Source organism: Oncorhynchus kisutch, linkage group LG14 (genome assembly GCF_002021735.2).
Source record: "Oncorhynchus kisutch isolate 150728-3 linkage group LG14, Okis_V2, whole genome shotgun sequence".
Taxonomy (NCBI): Eukaryota; Metazoa; Chordata; class Actinopteri; order Salmoniformes; family Salmonidae; genus Oncorhynchus; species Oncorhynchus kisutch.
In genome coordinates this window covers 65,293,036-65,309,663 of record NC_034187.2, presented here as the reverse complement: position 1 = coordinate 65,309,663, position 16,628 = coordinate 65,293,036, and the positions used below count along the sequence as shown (strand labels likewise).

General features: G+C 42.1%; 1 protein-coding gene across 1 annotated transcript; it reads left to right on the top strand.

The window, feature by feature from the left end:
- Positions 1 to 8,587: 8,587 nt before the first annotated feature.
- LOC109903102 (protachykinin) lies at positions 8,588 to 13,939 on the top strand. Its single transcript, XM_020499727.2, has 5 exons — positions 8,588 to 9,327; positions 10,249 to 10,351; positions 10,581 to 10,604; positions 13,516 to 13,572; positions 13,731 to 13,939. The coding sequence occupies exons 1-5, from the start codon at positions 9,217 to 9,219 to the stop codon at positions 13,775 to 13,777; spliced, it is 342 nt and encodes a 113-aa protein (XP_020355316.1). The 5' UTR covers positions 8,588 to 9,216; the 3' UTR covers positions 13,778 to 13,939.
- The last annotated feature ends 2,689 nt before the right edge of the window (positions 13,940 to 16,628 follow it).

Genomic DNA, 16,628 nt, shown 5'->3' with positions numbered 1-16,628 from the left:
TCTCTCCACCTAATCCTACTCTCTTTCTCTCTCTATCTCCCTCTTCCTCTCTCTCCCTCTCTCCCGCCCTATACCCAGTCCCCAAACCTCTTTCTTTCTGTCTCTTTCTCTTTTACTCTCTCTCCCTCTTTCCCTCTTTCCCCTCCCTCCCCCTATCTCTCTCCCTCTACCAAGAGGAGATCCGGCATATGCCCATATCTGTCTGGCAGTAAATGATGACGTCTGAGGCCAGTTACATAGGCCTTCCCATCAGTACCACAGACTGACATCACTCAGAGGTGTATCCGATCTCGCTTGGCATAAGGAGGACATCACTCACAATTTTCTACTTCCTTTATCCACCATCGTTTGGATTCCATGACATCTAAACGTTCCTTCTCTGGTCTCTCAATAAGCTACATACAATGTAATGGTCAGTTAGATTCATTCTGGACAAATGCATACAGCTCAGCTCAGGAGACTGGGTAGACCAGAGAGGATACATTTTATGTCTCTATATTACTGCAGGTGGATCATGAACTCGTTGACCAAAAGACTGTACCAGACGAACAATCAAGAATCAAATATGGCATGATACCACACAGCTTCAGGCATAGCTAATCAATCCAAGCCCTTCTGATCAATAACCTTATCAAATGTGCACTTACACAGCATTCTCTCTTCCTCATGTTAACTTTTAACACCAACTGTAAAACCAATGAGAGACATAAACTCTTTATTGTTCCACAGGCTCTTGAACATGGCGTGGGTCTGTTTGTGGAGCCAGAGATCAATAATAAAGGCACTGATAGTCAGAGTGTTTTAGAACCTGCCCATTCATGTTTCATTCATATTCAATATCTCTCCTGAATTTCCATATCCTTCAAGTTATTCTCTTTGACTGGATCTGTGGGAATAGGTAGGACGGGGGTCCCAGGTGGGCTAGTGATATACAATGGCCTTTCAGACAGGCTCTGTATTTCCACTCTACTCTTGTCTGCTCCTTTGTGTCTCTCTTCAGAGAAAGAAGAAGAGCTCTGCTACCTGAACAATGTTGTGACCTTCTGCTTCAGATGATCTCCTGAGATACACTCATCTGAATGAGACAGTCTAGTGTATAGCTAGAGGATATACTATTGTGGAGGAAATACTGATAAAAGACACTAGGAAGGGATTGCATTTTCACCCGCTTGGACTCAGTGCCTGCCTGCCTGCCTGCCTGTCTGCCTGCCTGCCGTCACAGCCAACTGAGTTCTCTGGTTCTATGAATGAATCATCCCAGTCGTTTTTGAACGGCACTCCGCCCCGGGGCGCTATTCCATTCAGGATCATTGATAGAGTGCTTTTAATTAAGGTGGCTGGGCTACTTAGGCTGGCGGTGGAACGTTGCCGGCGGGCGATGGCAGGGCTTGCCAAGTCTAATGGAGGTATAGCATGGTACTCAGTCACTCTCATCCCCTCCCTCTGCTAGCCAGCCCTCCATTCATCCGCCTCTCACTGAGGTCCCATATGGCAAGCTGCAAAGACAAAATTGTCTATATCGTGAAAATGTATGAACACAACAAATATGTTTTTTGGTGTAGGCTTAAGGTCAGGGTCAGGGCTAGTAGATAGTTAGTTGAACATCTACAAACCACCTGTAGGGGACATTCCAAATAAGGTGTTATCGACTGCTCTAACTCATAAATATTCATGGACATATTTTGGTCATTAATGAATGATTTAATTAATTGGCAATTTAGAGGATTGTCTCTGTTGTTGATCACTCTTCAGATATCTACTGCAATTCAAACAAGAACCAATATGTATCTGGTCCACTGAAGCTGAATATTCATAACTTCCCTTTCAAAGAGACTTTAAGCTTTAACAATCTATAGATGGATACAAATAACTCAATAGTCAGTACAGTATGTGTACATGTATGTATGGACTGTCCTTAACCTTTAACTCATTCAGCAAACTTCCTTTTATTCCTCCGTATTCTCACACACTCCGTCACACACACTCCGTCACACACACTCTGTCACACACACTCTGTCACACACACATGCAAAAACACACACACAAACAGACACACACACAGACACACCATTGAACACTGGAGTGGAGCCAATGTAGTGACATTGTCTGTGACTCACCAAGCACAGTCTGAATGATGATGAGGCTCCCTCTGAGAAACAACCTACATTAATAGGATTGTTTTCTTGTCTTGCCCAAATAAGGTGGATGGATGGCAGTAGGATGGTCAGCCCTGGACTGAAGGTGTTGCCCATATAAGGTGGATGGATGGCAGTAGGATGGTCAGCCCTGGACTGAAGGTGTTGCCCATATAAGGTGGATGACAGTGGATGGTCAGTCCTGGACTGAAGGTGTTGAACATATAAGGTGGATGGATGACAGTAGGATGGTCAGTCCTGGACTGAAGGTGTTGCCCATATAAGGTGGATGGATGACAGTAGGATGGTCAATCCTGGACTGAAGGTGTGCCCATATAAGGTGGATGACAGTAGGATGGTCAGTCCCCGACAGAAAGTGCTGCCCATATAAGGTGGATGACAGTAGCATGGTCAGTCCTGGACTGAAGGTGTTGCCCATATAAGGTGGATGACAGTAGGATGGTCAGTCCTGGAGAGAAAGTGTTGCCCATATAAGGTGGATGACAGTAGGATGGTCAGTCCTGGACTGAAGGTGTTGCCCATATAAGGTGGATGACAGTAGGATGGTCAGTCCTGGACTGAAAGTGTTGCCCATATAAGGTGGATGGATGGCAGTAGGATGGTCAGTCCTGGACTGAAGGTGTTGCCCATATAAGGTGGATGGATGACAGTAGGATGGTCAGTCCTGGAATGAAGGTGTTGCCCATATAATGTGGATGACAGTAAGATGGTCAGTCCTGGACAGAAAGTGTTGCCCAGATAAGGTGGATGACAGTAGGATGGTCAATCCTGGACTGAAGGTGTTGCCCAGATAAGGTGGATGACAGTAGGATGGTCAGTCCTGGAGAGAAAGTGTTGCCCATATAAGGTGAATGACAGTAGGATGGTCAGTCCTGGACAGAAAGTGTTGCCCAGATAAGGTGGATGACAGTAGCATTGTCAGTTCTGGACTGAAGGTGTTGCCCAGATAAGGTAGATGACAGTAGGATGGTCAGTCCTGGACAGAAAGTGTTGCCCAGATAAGGTGGATGACAGTAGGATGGTCAGTCCTGGACTGAAGGTGTTGCCCATATAAGGTGGATGACAGTAGGATGGTCAGTCCTGGACTGAAAGTGTTGCCCATATAAGGTGGATGGATGGCAGTAGGATGGTCAATCCTGGACTGAAGGTGTTGCCCAGATAAGGTGGATGACAGTAGGATGGTCAGTCCTGGAGAGAAAGTGTTGCCCATATAAGGTGAATGACAGTAGGATGGTCAGTCCTGGACAGAAAGTGTTGCCCAGATAAGGTGGATGACAGTAGGATTGTGAGTTCTGGACTGAAGGTGTTGCCCATATAAGGTGGATGACAGTAGGATTGTCAGTTCTGGGCTGAAGGTGTTGCCCAGATAAGGTGGATGACAGTAGGATGGTCAGTCCTGGACAGAAAGTGTTGCCCAGATAAGGTGGATAACAGTAAGATGGTCAGTCCTGGAGAGAAAGTGTTGCCCATATAAGGTGGATGACAGTAGGATGGTCAGTCCTGGACTGAAGTTTTTGCCCATATAAGGAGGATGACAGTTGAATGGTCAGTCCTGGACTGACGTTTTTGCCCATATAAGGAGGATGACAGTAGGATGGTCAGTCCTGAACAGAAAGTGAAATGAATAGGTGAAATAAGTGAAATTGTTCAAGACTGAAACTGAAAAAACTCAAAACTATTGCTTGAAGATTATACCCTGCCTTCAGAAAGTAATCATACCTCTTGACTGGTTCCACATTTTGTTGTGTTACAACCTGAATTCCAAATTGATTAAACTTTTTTCTTTCTCACCTATCTACACACAATACCCCATTATGACAAAATGAAAAGATGTTTTTCAATACTTTGCAGAAGCCCATTTTACAGGTGTGAGTCTTTCTGGTTAAGTCTCTGAGAGCTTTCCACACCTAGATTGTGCAACATTTGCCCATTATTCTTTTCAAAGTTCTTCAAGCTCTGTCAAATTGGTTGTTGATCGTCGCTAGACTACCATTTTCAGGTCTTTTTTTCAAGTAGATTTATGTCAAAACTGTAACTCGACCACTCAGGAACATTCATTGTCTTCTTGGTAAGCAACTCCAGTGTAGATTTGGAGTTGTGTTATTGTCTTGCTGAAAGCATACTGAACCAGATTTTCGTCTAGGATTTAGCTTGTGCTTAGGTTTATTCCACATATTTTTTATCCTGAAAAACTCTCCATCCTTAACGATTACCAGCATACATACCCATGACATGATGCAGCAACTACTATGCTTGAAAATATGGAGCGTGGTACTCAGTAATGTGTTTTATTGGATTTGCCTCTAACATAACACTTTGTATTCAGGACAAAAAGTGAATTGCTTTGCCAAATTGTTTTGCAATATTGCTTTAGTGCCTTGTTGCATGTTTTGGAATATTTTTTATTCTGTACAGGTTTCCTTCTTTTCACTCTTTCAATTAGGTTAGTATTGTGGAGTAACTACAATGTTGTTGATCTATCCTCAGTTTTCTCCTATCACAGCCATTAAACTCTGTAACTATTTTAAAGTCCCTATTGGCCTAATGGTGAAATCCCTAAGCAGTTTCCTTCCTCTCCAGCAACTGAGCTAGGAAGGGTCTTTGTGGTTGAATCTGTGTTTGAAATGCACTGCTTGACTGTGGGGCCTTACAGATAATTGTCCTGTATATATGTGCCCTCGGTCCTTTTCGGTTATTGTTACCATGTTCGTTGGACTTGTGAGTACCTGTACTGTTGTATCGGCTTCTATGCTACATGTTATTGTGCAGTTGTTTTACGGGTCTCTTCCTGTGTATTATTTAGAGGTTTACACATCGCTCTTTTGTTTAGGTGGAGAAAATAAAAAACCCTATTACATATTCCTGCACTTGTCCTATCATTATACCGTGTGACAAAACCACTGCAATGTGGTCTGACCTCCAGTCTGGTATAGTTGGTCACCTTGTGAATATGAACATTGATTCATGTTAACAAAAGCCTTATAATCCCTTTGTGACAGTGACACCGTTCTGTTTGAACGAAGCCCAGTCATTGATAATCTCACTCAATGTCATTATTCTACACAATCCCAATTAACCAAGTGACAGAAGAGACCATGTACATGAATAGAGAACAGTATCCTTCACCGTGACCTAAGGCTGCATCCAAAATGGCACTAAGTGGTGCACTATATAGTGAATAGGTTGCCCTTTTGGACACAACACTAGTTATCATGGATACATTCATCTGAATCTGTTTCAATTTCCACATGTCATGTGATAAAAACCCAGGATAAACACAGACATGCATTAATCTAACATCAACGGTTTGACATTTGAGAGTCATTATTTCTACCATTGATAGAGCCTACACTTTCTCATGCTGTTTTGAACCTCTAATGCTGTAGGGATAATACGGAAGGGAGTGGTTTGTGGCACACACCAGTGGAGGCTGGTAGGAGGAGCTATAGGAGGACGGGCTCATTGTAATGTCTATAATGGAATAAATGGAACGTTATCAAACACATCCAACACATGGAAACCACATGTTTGACTCTGTTCCATTTATTCCATTTTAGCCATTTCAATGAGCTTGTCCTCCTACAGCTCCTCCCACCAGCCTCCACTGATGTCAGCTCATACCGCAGTTACACCTCCAACACCATCAAAACATCTGCTATGTGGATGTCGGCCATCGCTGGTTAACGTCTTTTTGGACAGAATAATGTTGTTTCTCTCATATTTTATGTGCTGATTCACTTTAACCTCACGTATTCAGAATTCACTCTGCTTTGCCAAACAATTGCATGTATTACTGTGGGATATGTAAAATTGTCCACACACAATCAGACTATCCTTTACTCTTACTATCTGTTTATCTATCTGCAGCAGGCTGCCTTGTTGATTACACATTTTATGCACCACATAATGACTCGCAATTCAAATCCGCTGACACTTTCAGTAAGGTACAAAAACCACAATATGATCCGGGCCAAGAGACACATTATCCTGTTTTATACGTTGTGGGAATGTCTCTGTCTCTAAAAGGAGAGAGAGAGGGAGAGGATAGAAGAGGAAAAGGGAAGAAAGAGAGAGAGAATGAGAGGGAAAGAGAGAACACGTTATTTTGTATAGTAAAAGCCCAAACAGAAACATCATATGCTTTTTCAAAAAGATTTTCTGACACGGAACTTGATGACAGTTGGTTGTGATCCTGTAATCTCAGAGTTCCATACAGCCCTGTGTTACGTTATCAGATGGAGATAGTAGTGACATGTTGAGTGATACCTGCTGGGAATCAAGCTTGATTCTATTATCTACATGGTGGTGACATAGAGCCTCACCCCGGTCACCTGCCATGCCATGCTGTGTCATATCATGCCATCATATCTCTACAGCTTTTTATATAATTAGCATAGCTATGTCTGTTTCTCTCTGCCTCTCCACCCTGCTAACCTCCCCTTTATCTTCCTTGTCCACCCTGTCTCCTCCTCTATCTACACCTTTACTCCCTCTACCTCCTTTTACCTCTCTCTACCTCCCTCTTACCTCTCACATCTCTCCAGCTACCTCTCACATTTCGCCATGTACCGCCCACCTCTCCCCTTCTACCTCTGCCTTTTATCTTCCTTCTTCTCCCATAGCTCCCAGGGCTCTCCTCACATTCTTCCTCTACAGCAGCACGCCCACCTCTCATTCCTTCTCTCACTTGCTCCCTCTCCTCGTTTCTCTTTCATATTCTCTTTCGCTCAGTCTCCATCTTCCATTGTCTCTCCCACAGAATACCCGCTTCTTCTGATTTAAGAGCCCTTTCCCCTTCCTCCCCCTCCCTCTCCCTCTTTCCCTCTCCACCCCTCTCTCTTTTTCCCTTCTTCTCTCTCTCCTCAGTACCTCTCCTCTTCCCACTGTTAATTCGATAAGCAGTCCTAGTTGTGAGGATGATTAAAATCCATCTAGTGTCTTGGTGACTACAGATACCGTGGCAGCACAGATAATGTCATTAATATTAGCAGCAGCGTAAATCCATCCACCATAACTCTGTCTTCAGACCCGCCACTGCCGATGAACTAATCCTGATCCATAAATGTAATATTTGTTATTTATAAATTGAACGTTTTAGTAATATATGCATGTGATCTAATGACAGGCACAATGTGACGAGGCAAAAGGTCCAATTTCAAAAAGAGGAGTAGATTCAGGTGTCATTAGAACACATCCTATAGGTTGGATCACTGTAAAATGTCCACATTTTGACTGGGTCAATCCTAAAGTACTCATTGTAAATGATGCACATCATCATTGTATCTCTGTCTCAACATATGCTCAAGACTCATGCTCTTTCAAGGCTATTTGTATTGTGGGGTATGTGTTATAAATGTACACATCCCACTATGTGATTGATGGTGACAGTGTGACCTATTAGATCATCCGTAGACTATATATACTGTACATGACAGTGACATTATATATATATATATGCATCGTGACTGAAAGACACCTCATGTTATTTATTGGTCAAATTAAAATGAGCAATTTTCCATTAACAACATGTTTAAATAAAAGGAGTCCGTTGTGGCTGGGAGAAAGGCACTTGAGTTGTCAAGCACTCGGTGAGCTGCGTGGACACTGTGAACTTTGTGTTGTCAGTGTCAGTGCATCTCTCTCTTCACATCCAACACCTTTCTGCTAAACAAGCCAAGCTTTGTAATGAAAATCAGCTGGCTCCTCTCTGTCTCTGTGGGGTCAGACACCTGTTTAATTCTATTCTATTTCAGTTTAAGGGCTTTATTGGCATGGGAAACATGTTAAAATTGCCAAAGAAAGTGAACTAGATAATAAACAAAAGTGAAATAAACAATAAAAATGAACAGTAAACATTACACTCACAAAAGTTCCAAAAAGAATAAAGACATTACAAATGTCATATTATGTGCAATAGTTAAAGTACAAATGGGAAAATAAATAAAACATAAATATGGGTTGTATTTACGATGGTGTTTGTTCTTCACTGGTTACCCTTTTTTGTGGCAACAGGTCACACATCTTGCTGCTGTGATGGCACACTGTGCTATTTCACCCAATAGATATGGAGTTTATCAAAATTGGGTTTGTATTTGAATTATTTGTGGGTTTGTGTAATCTGAGGGAAATATGTGTCTCTAATATAGTCGTACATTTGGCCGGAGGTTAGGAAGTGCCGCTCTGTTTCCAGCTCCTTTTGTGGGCAGTACATATAGCCTGTCTTCTCTTGAGAGCCAGGTCTGCCTACGGCAGCCGTTCTAAATAGCAAGGCTATGCTCAATTATAATGATTCAATTTCCAATGATTCATTTTTAGAAAAGTGACTTTCAGAATCCAAACTATTGTCAATGTGAAGAAAAACATGTTCCACTGATGAGTAAAGGTGCAAATCAACTTTCTTTTTATGTTGAATTTTTGCTTTGGCGTAGGACAGGTCTTAAAGACTTACGTGAAACCTTCAACTTCAGTGCGTCATCAGACTCACTTATTTCCTTCGCTTCACTTGGACAGTCCGATTACAACGGGAACAATACACTGAGTGCCAAGGAGGGTCATAGGGGAACGTTTGAAAGTAATATTGACCATATGCAAAATATCACAACGGATATTAGTCATCACACAGCTCCGAGGAAGTACCTGTCAAGTAAATGTACTTGCTTAATTGATATAAAGCGAATTAGATACCTGTCACCCTTCTATCCCTTGCTATATAACCTAGTGCAGTACTACCGTGTGGTCACAAAGACACAACAGGACCAAAGTGAAGGCATTAAAGAGCAGCAGAGCTCGCTTACTGGAGCAGAGATAGAACTGAGGCGAGGTTGCAACCAAGGAGGGAACATATCATTTTTGTGCACGCTTGAGGCACTTATATGGAGAGAAGATACCAATTTCCGCAGGTGTCAACATCGAGCACTCAAAAGTCATAGAGAGTGGATAAAAAACATTTAAACTCAGTTTACAAGTGCCCGAGTAGCCTATTTCTACTTTTGAAAATCGAAACAAACGAAGAAAGAAGACTTAAACGGCTGAAGAGTTGCACGCAACAGATTGCTGCATCATGAAATTACTGCTACCGCTTGTGATAGCTTTTCTTGCTATCGCCCAAGTTTTTAGTGAAGAAATTGGTCCAAAGGAAGATCTTGATTATTGGATGGACGATCAAATTACGGTAGGCATTAATGATTTGATGTAAGACAAAAAAATATGTTAGGACAATTGTTTGTTAGAATCGCCTGTTAAACGAATTGTAAAAAATTGACATGGGAAAATGTAGGATTGCTTAACTATGGGGAAAATACTTTTTTAATTGGATGGCACAGCCTTGTGTTTTGTTTCATCAAAATTATTGAATGGCATTTCAACCAATTTCTATAAAATAAAATAAAATGTAAAATATTTGTATGCTTTTATAAAATAAGTCACCTGTTTGGAGAGCTTGGTCATGCGTAATTACGCATGTATACAGACAAAACATCAAACATTCTACCAGCAACACAAATTCTATGTCCGTGAAAGATGTATTATGATTCAATGGGGATAAAGTATGAGCTCTTAGCTCAGTGTGCTTCCACCATTACCTTAGTCCCAGAATGAAGCTCTATTCACATGTAGCGCACGTTCTCCCTCTGACATTGCGGGTTGGGCGCCTGCCAAGTCTCCGGGCGGGGCTCTTATTTCTCATCATCTGCAGTCGATTTGGGAACATTCAGCAGCTTACGCAAAGCGTTTTAACAAGGCGGGAGGGCTATACAATAGGGAAGGAACCAACGGAATTGGTTAATTGATGGGCACTTTCATGTGCATGGTCCATTAGCCATAGCAGCGGTTGGACTACTACTTAGACTAATGCTGACCTGTAGGCAACCCCGTCAGATAAAAATAGGTCGGATATAAAAGTTCACACGGGGGTGTCTTTACTGTTTTATATTGATTGCTCTGCGAGATTAGATCTAGTGCTATACAAGTGTACAATATTTTACGGGAAGGTATAGGTTGGAAGGCAATAAGGGAGTCAGTTTCCCCACCCCTCGTCCTATCCCCTTCTCTGGTGTCTAAATGTTCCATTAACTAGATTTTCTCCCTCGTGCAGGACGAGTGGCTGTCATCTGACCCATTCGGAGAGATACTGCGGAGAATGACGCGGAAACCGAGGCCGCATCAGTTCTTTGGCCTAATGGGGAAACGCTCCTCCGGTAAGACTGTGCTTCCTCGCGCCTCGCCCTGTCCTCACCCTTCACGCTCTTGAAGACACTTTCCCGTTTATTGAAATGAAATGCCAATTTTGATATTCATTATTAATGCCTTTAATAATTACATATTGTATATCAATATATTTATGCACGTTTTGTAGCGTATTCATACATTCTTAAATTAGATAATTATAGGCCTACATTGACTGAAGTCCCCCCTTTATTCCAACAGCAAATCCACAGATAACCCGAAAAAGTAAGTGAAAAACGTATTAATAATGACTTAATTCATCTTTTAAATTAATCTTGGAGAACATTTCCCAGGAAATGTTGCAATTGTCCATGCATACCAACAAATTAAGCCATGATTTAGTTATAATTATTTTTTCTGACATTATGTTACAAATGGAAAGGGACTGTGTGGGCAGTGTGTAAGGCAGGCAGGGGAAGCCAATCAGAACATTTGGCAAAGTTGGGGGAAATCTATTGTGACATCAACCCAAGTGATGATGGCTTTATTTGCACATGGGCCAGGTAGACCATGTGACAAGTGATGAAATGTGATGCGTTAACTCCATGAGTAGGGGGGATTAGGGATGACACAGGTCCTTCACCTGTACTTCACCAGTACTTCACCTGTATTTCACCAGTACTTCACCTGTATTTCACCTGTACTTCACCTGTATTTCACCAGTACTTCACCTGTACTTAACCTGTACTTCACCTGTATTTCACCTGTACTTCACCTGTATTTCACCAGTACTTCACCTGTACCTCACCAGTACTTCACCAGTACTTCACCTGTATTTCACCAGTACTTCACCTGTATTTCACCAGTTCTTCACCTGTACTTCACCAGTACTTCACCTGTATTTCACCTGTACTTAACCTGTATTTCACCTGTATTTCACCTGTACTTAACCTGTATTTCACCAGTACTTCACCTGTACTTCACCTGTATTTCACCTGTACTTAACCTGTATTTCACCAGTACTTCACCTGTACTTCACCTGTACTTCACCTGTATTTCACCAGTTCGTCACCTGTATTTCACCAGTACTTCACCTGTACTTCACCTGTATTTCACCTGTACTTCACCTGTACTTCACCTGTACTTCACCTGTACTTCACCTGTATTTCACCAGTACTTCACCTGTATTTCACCAGTTCTTCACCTGTATTTCACCAGTACTTCACCTGTACTTCACCTGTATTTCACCTGTACTTAACCAGTATTTCACCAGTATTTCACCTGTACTTCACCTGTATTTCACCAGTACTTCACCTGTATTTCACCTGTATTTCACCTGTATTTCACCAGTACTTCACCTGTATTTCACCAGTACTTCACCTGTATTTCACCAGTACTTCACCTGTACCTCAACTGTATTTCACCAGTACTCCTATGTGGGCGAGAGAAGTCGTGCTAACCAGAGGGGTGACATGATGTGAGAGGTGGGGTGAGAGGGGTGTGAGGGAGAAGACAGGCTGGTGTCACATATCCAGTGCCATAGGCCAACAGGTCCTCATTATCATTCATGGGAGGGAGAACACAAACCACATATTGCCCAGCAGCAAAAAAAACTAACAAAATGCAGGGGTTGAATAATTATATTTATTTTTGCATAATGGTAAATAAAAGTAGAGAGAGAGAGAGAGAGAGAGAGAGAGAGACCGGAAAATAAACCTGACAAATGTTTTAATTAAATCACAACCCACACAGCTAACAGGTCGTTTGATGGGATTTTAAGATGCAGTAGGTGGTAGTCTTAGTTCTGCCTTGAAGACAACTCTAGTCCCTCGCTAGGATACATAGTCTTAATTTTGCCATGAAGACCCCTCACTATGTCTCCCCTCTGTTCAGTCATTGAGGCATTTCCTTAATGACTCCCCCACTCAGCGATATGAGGCAGCAAGTACGTCATAAATACGTGTAGACCAACGTGTTGCCGGAGCCTTGATGCAGGCATGACTATGTCAGTCATTACAGGCAAAGAGAGAGAGTGAAGGAGAGAGAGTGAAGGAGAGAGAGTGAAGGAGAGAGATGGGGAGAGAGAGGGTGGGAGAGAAAGGGGGAGAGAGAGGAAGAGAGCGAGTGCTTCGATCAATGCCCCAAGGACATTTAGGCGTTCAATTATATTGGTTACGCTGATGATGGAAAGATGGTTCCGAGCAGCTCACCCTTCCATTGACACAAACCTATAATATAATATATACATTGTACAGTGTGCATATATATAAATATAATATGATCTATACCTTTTAAGATATATATAGTATGTTACACACAGCAAGGGGCCAAGCACTTATGATGTCCGGAGGGACAATTGAGAAGTGACTCGTGACTAGACCACCAATGGAAGATGCACATGATGCCATTGTCCCTTCATGATCGTCATGATTCCCATATTTCTGATGGGAATATTGAAGCATTTAAGTAAATTGATCACATTTGAGTTTACCCCACTTAATTTGAATGAGTATGATGGGTGTGTTGACAGATAGGGTATCCCAGGGGTCTCACGCAGAGTTTTATAACCCCACTACTCCCCCGTATCCCCATTCCCTCCACCCTTATATTATATTCCATTAGGGGGATTGACAGAGGCTGACAGAGACAACAGTCAGTCTGGGACGCAAATGTCCCCTCAGTACGTACATCCTATCCCTGCCCTCTTAGGAAAAAATCTCCAATCACAACCCTTCATTCCAAAACCTGTGGGTGGGCGCCGCTCTATCCCTCAGTCACTAGGGCAAGGGGATGGAGTCCGTCAGTCAATTTGTACGATACTAGAGATCAGTAGGAGAGGTCACACTCTGTCACCATCGAGGTTATACACCAGGCATTGCATCGATAACAAAAAATTATGGGTCACACTTTATTTGGATAGTCCCATATAGATGATCTACACATGGTCATACTATCAACACACTATCTGTTGATAAGCAACCGCTTGCTAAGGTAACGGTTAGGTTTAGAATAAGGGTAAGGGTTAAGGTTAGGGCTAGGTTTAGTTTAGGGTTAGGGTGTAAATAATATTGGAAGAACTCACCTTTTTGTTCTGCACACTAGTCACTGCATCACTCGCTGTCTGTAATTGCAGTGACAATGGTTTTAACTGTTACGGGAAGAAACTCACACCTTTTTCTCCTCTCTTCTCTTTCAGGGCATAAAATTAACTCCTTTGTTGGACTGATGGGTAAGAGGAGCCAAGAGAAACCAGGTAAGGGCCTCATATGAGCTTTTTACACGACTGATCGAACCAAGCTGTTCTTAGATGGCCTGATTACAAATTCACAATAATTGCTGGATCTGTGCTTAAAATGACAATCTGAAAATAAACTGTGCTGTGTTATTTACAAGCTTTCTCTTCAACTACAGATTCATATGAGTGGAACGCACTACAGAACTACGACAAGCGCCGTTAACCCGTTGGTCTTTCTTCAGTCCTCTGCTATTGGTCCGCTTCTCATCCAGTCATTCCTACAGACAAGTGGAAGGGGTGTCTGATGCCGAGTTTTGTTTTCTGCAAAATATGGATAGTTAGTCAAAGTTATTGTAAGTTAGCATAATAAAATGTCTTGTTTTCACATCGTGGTTTTGTAGCTGTATTGTACCTGACAGTGCCAATTTAATTTGTCCAGGAAGAAGGGAGCTCAAAGGAGGGCAGGAGTGTGATCTGAAGAGGGTTACAAAATGACAGTCGTTTTCCCCAAAATTCACAGGTTTTCCGGAAATCCCGGTTTTAAGATTAAATCAGAAGGGAAATCCCGGTTTTAAGATTAAATCAGAAGGGAAATCCCGGTTTTAAGATTAAATCAGAAGGGAAATCCCGGTTTTAAGATTAAATCAGAAGGGAAATCGTAAACCAGAAATTCTCAGAATCCTCCGATCAGGATTTCTGGGAAATCCTGGGACATTTGGGAAAGTTTGCGGAATTTTGCCACGCGCGGTGTGATCTGGTACTCCTACCGTACTTTACAGAAACATAATGTTATTTAATGTATGTCACAGTATTAGTGCCATCAGCATAACATATGTTCCAGAGACTGCTATTGTCATGGAACATCAAAGCAAAGCTCTACCCCAGGGTATGTAGAAAATTGCACTGCCAAGCCCACTGTCTAGTGCCTCATAAATGATTGTGCTGTAAATCAACTACACACTCTGGTACATGCTGCTCTATCAGGGCACGCTCTCGTTTAAATTGACTGTAAATCAAACTGTCGTGTTTATAAAACCAAGATGTATGGTATGATATGACAGAATACTTGTGTGTGATTATGGCTCGATATATTAAAACTATTTTCTTTATTGGTGGAACGTGAATTTCTTATTTTCACCGATAGGAATATGCTGTGAAAGCGAAGAAAGGCAATTGTTCAACGGATGTAGATATCGTGGAGTGGTGCACCCTCTGAGGGACAAAGAAAGTAGCACACAGAGTTGTAAAATTGGGCAACCCCTTCCTCTCACACTGAAGAACAGACAGTACACACATCCAGGTACTTTCCACAGGTGATGGAGTTGTAGGCAGACTCATGGAAAACAGAAAGCAAAACGCTGCACACTGCTGCTCATGCTCCCAGGTGATACTTATTTACAACAACGTTTCGACCCCTAGGTCTTCATCAGGCATTCATATCCCAGGTGGGGGTGGAAGGTCCTATATATAGGGGCAGTACTCAGTGACATCACTTCCTGAAACAGGAGGTAAAAAATGTATGACAGTTTCACAATATTAACATTCAATGTATCAAAATATATGATCATACACAGGGAATGTGATCAATATTTACAGTAGTATACATACACATACAATATTCAACAAGGACTTTTTTTTAAAACAATTTGGACATATTGAAATATTAATATTGAAAACGGTTTCAAGTCAAACTCCTTGTTAAGACCAAGAGGAGACAGTGTGTTGAGCCTGTGTATCCAGAAAGATTCCATTTGAAGAAGTTTCCTCTCAATGTCCCCTCCCCTGCATGACATCTTGACCATTTCTATTCCAATGTATCTCAGAGAACTAATAGGAAGTCCAGCTTGTACAAAATGAGCAGCAACAGGATGTTTTGTCTCACCTGTCCATATATTGCTGCAGTGCTCACTGGTCCGTGCTCACTGGTCCGTTAAGGCTTCTATGGGGTTTCCCTGTGTAAGACGGGCCACAAGGACATTTCAACATGGAAATAACAATGGTGGACATGCAGGTAATCAGACCCTTGATGTTAAATCTTTGTGCGAGGGGGGGGGAACTGGTACTAACCTCCAACTGTTTTCTTTTCAGATGAGACTTTCCTCCAGACCAAAGGGATAGCGACGGGAAGCACTATGGCTCCTAATTATGCTAACCTATATCTAGGAATGTTTGAAAAACAGGTGGTGCTGAATCCAGACCTTTACCCCTTTCTCTCCAATATTCTCCTAATTCGGAGATATTTGGATGACATTTTTGTGATCCATATAGGGACCCAGGAACGACTTTTGGAATTCCATGCTTATCTAAACTCTATGACTCTAAACTCTCTGAACACCTTCACTTCACCATTAACTATGACCTATCACAAATCCGTTTTCTTGATGTGATGGTTATTATGGACAAAACCTCCCTCTCGACAGATCTCTATAGGAAACATACGGACAGGAATACCCTCCTCAGAGGTGACAGATTTCATCCACGTCCACTTATTAAAAGCCTCCCGAAAAGTCAATTCAGTCGCATCAGAAGAATACGCAGCTCTGATACTTCTTATCAGAAACAGATCACGGACCTCACACAAAGGTCTAAGGAAAGGGGGTACTAAGACAATTGGGTAAAACATGCCAATGATCGTTTTGAAGGACTAACACAGTTGGAAAGACTTTCACCAAAAGCTAAAGCACATCTCCCATCATGCTTTACCCAACACTCACCATTGGGGAAGGCATTTAAGGACATTATCAGGATACACTGGTACATTATTCATACTGACCCACAATTTAAACCCATTTTTAAATATCCCCCATGTATGGTCTTTAAAAGACCCCCAAATGTGAGAGATATTGTGGTTCAATCTGATTACCCACCAGAGAAAAGGGAAACTTTAGTGGACAAGGTTCCGGAGGATAATTACAAATGTGGCCAATGTGCTCATTGCAGCTTCATGTACAAATGCAACCATTTACCCACCCCCACACAGGACAAAGATTTAACATCAAGGGTCTGATTACCTGCATGTCCACCATTGTTATTTCCATGTTGAAATGTCCTTGTGGCCCGTCTTACACAGGGAA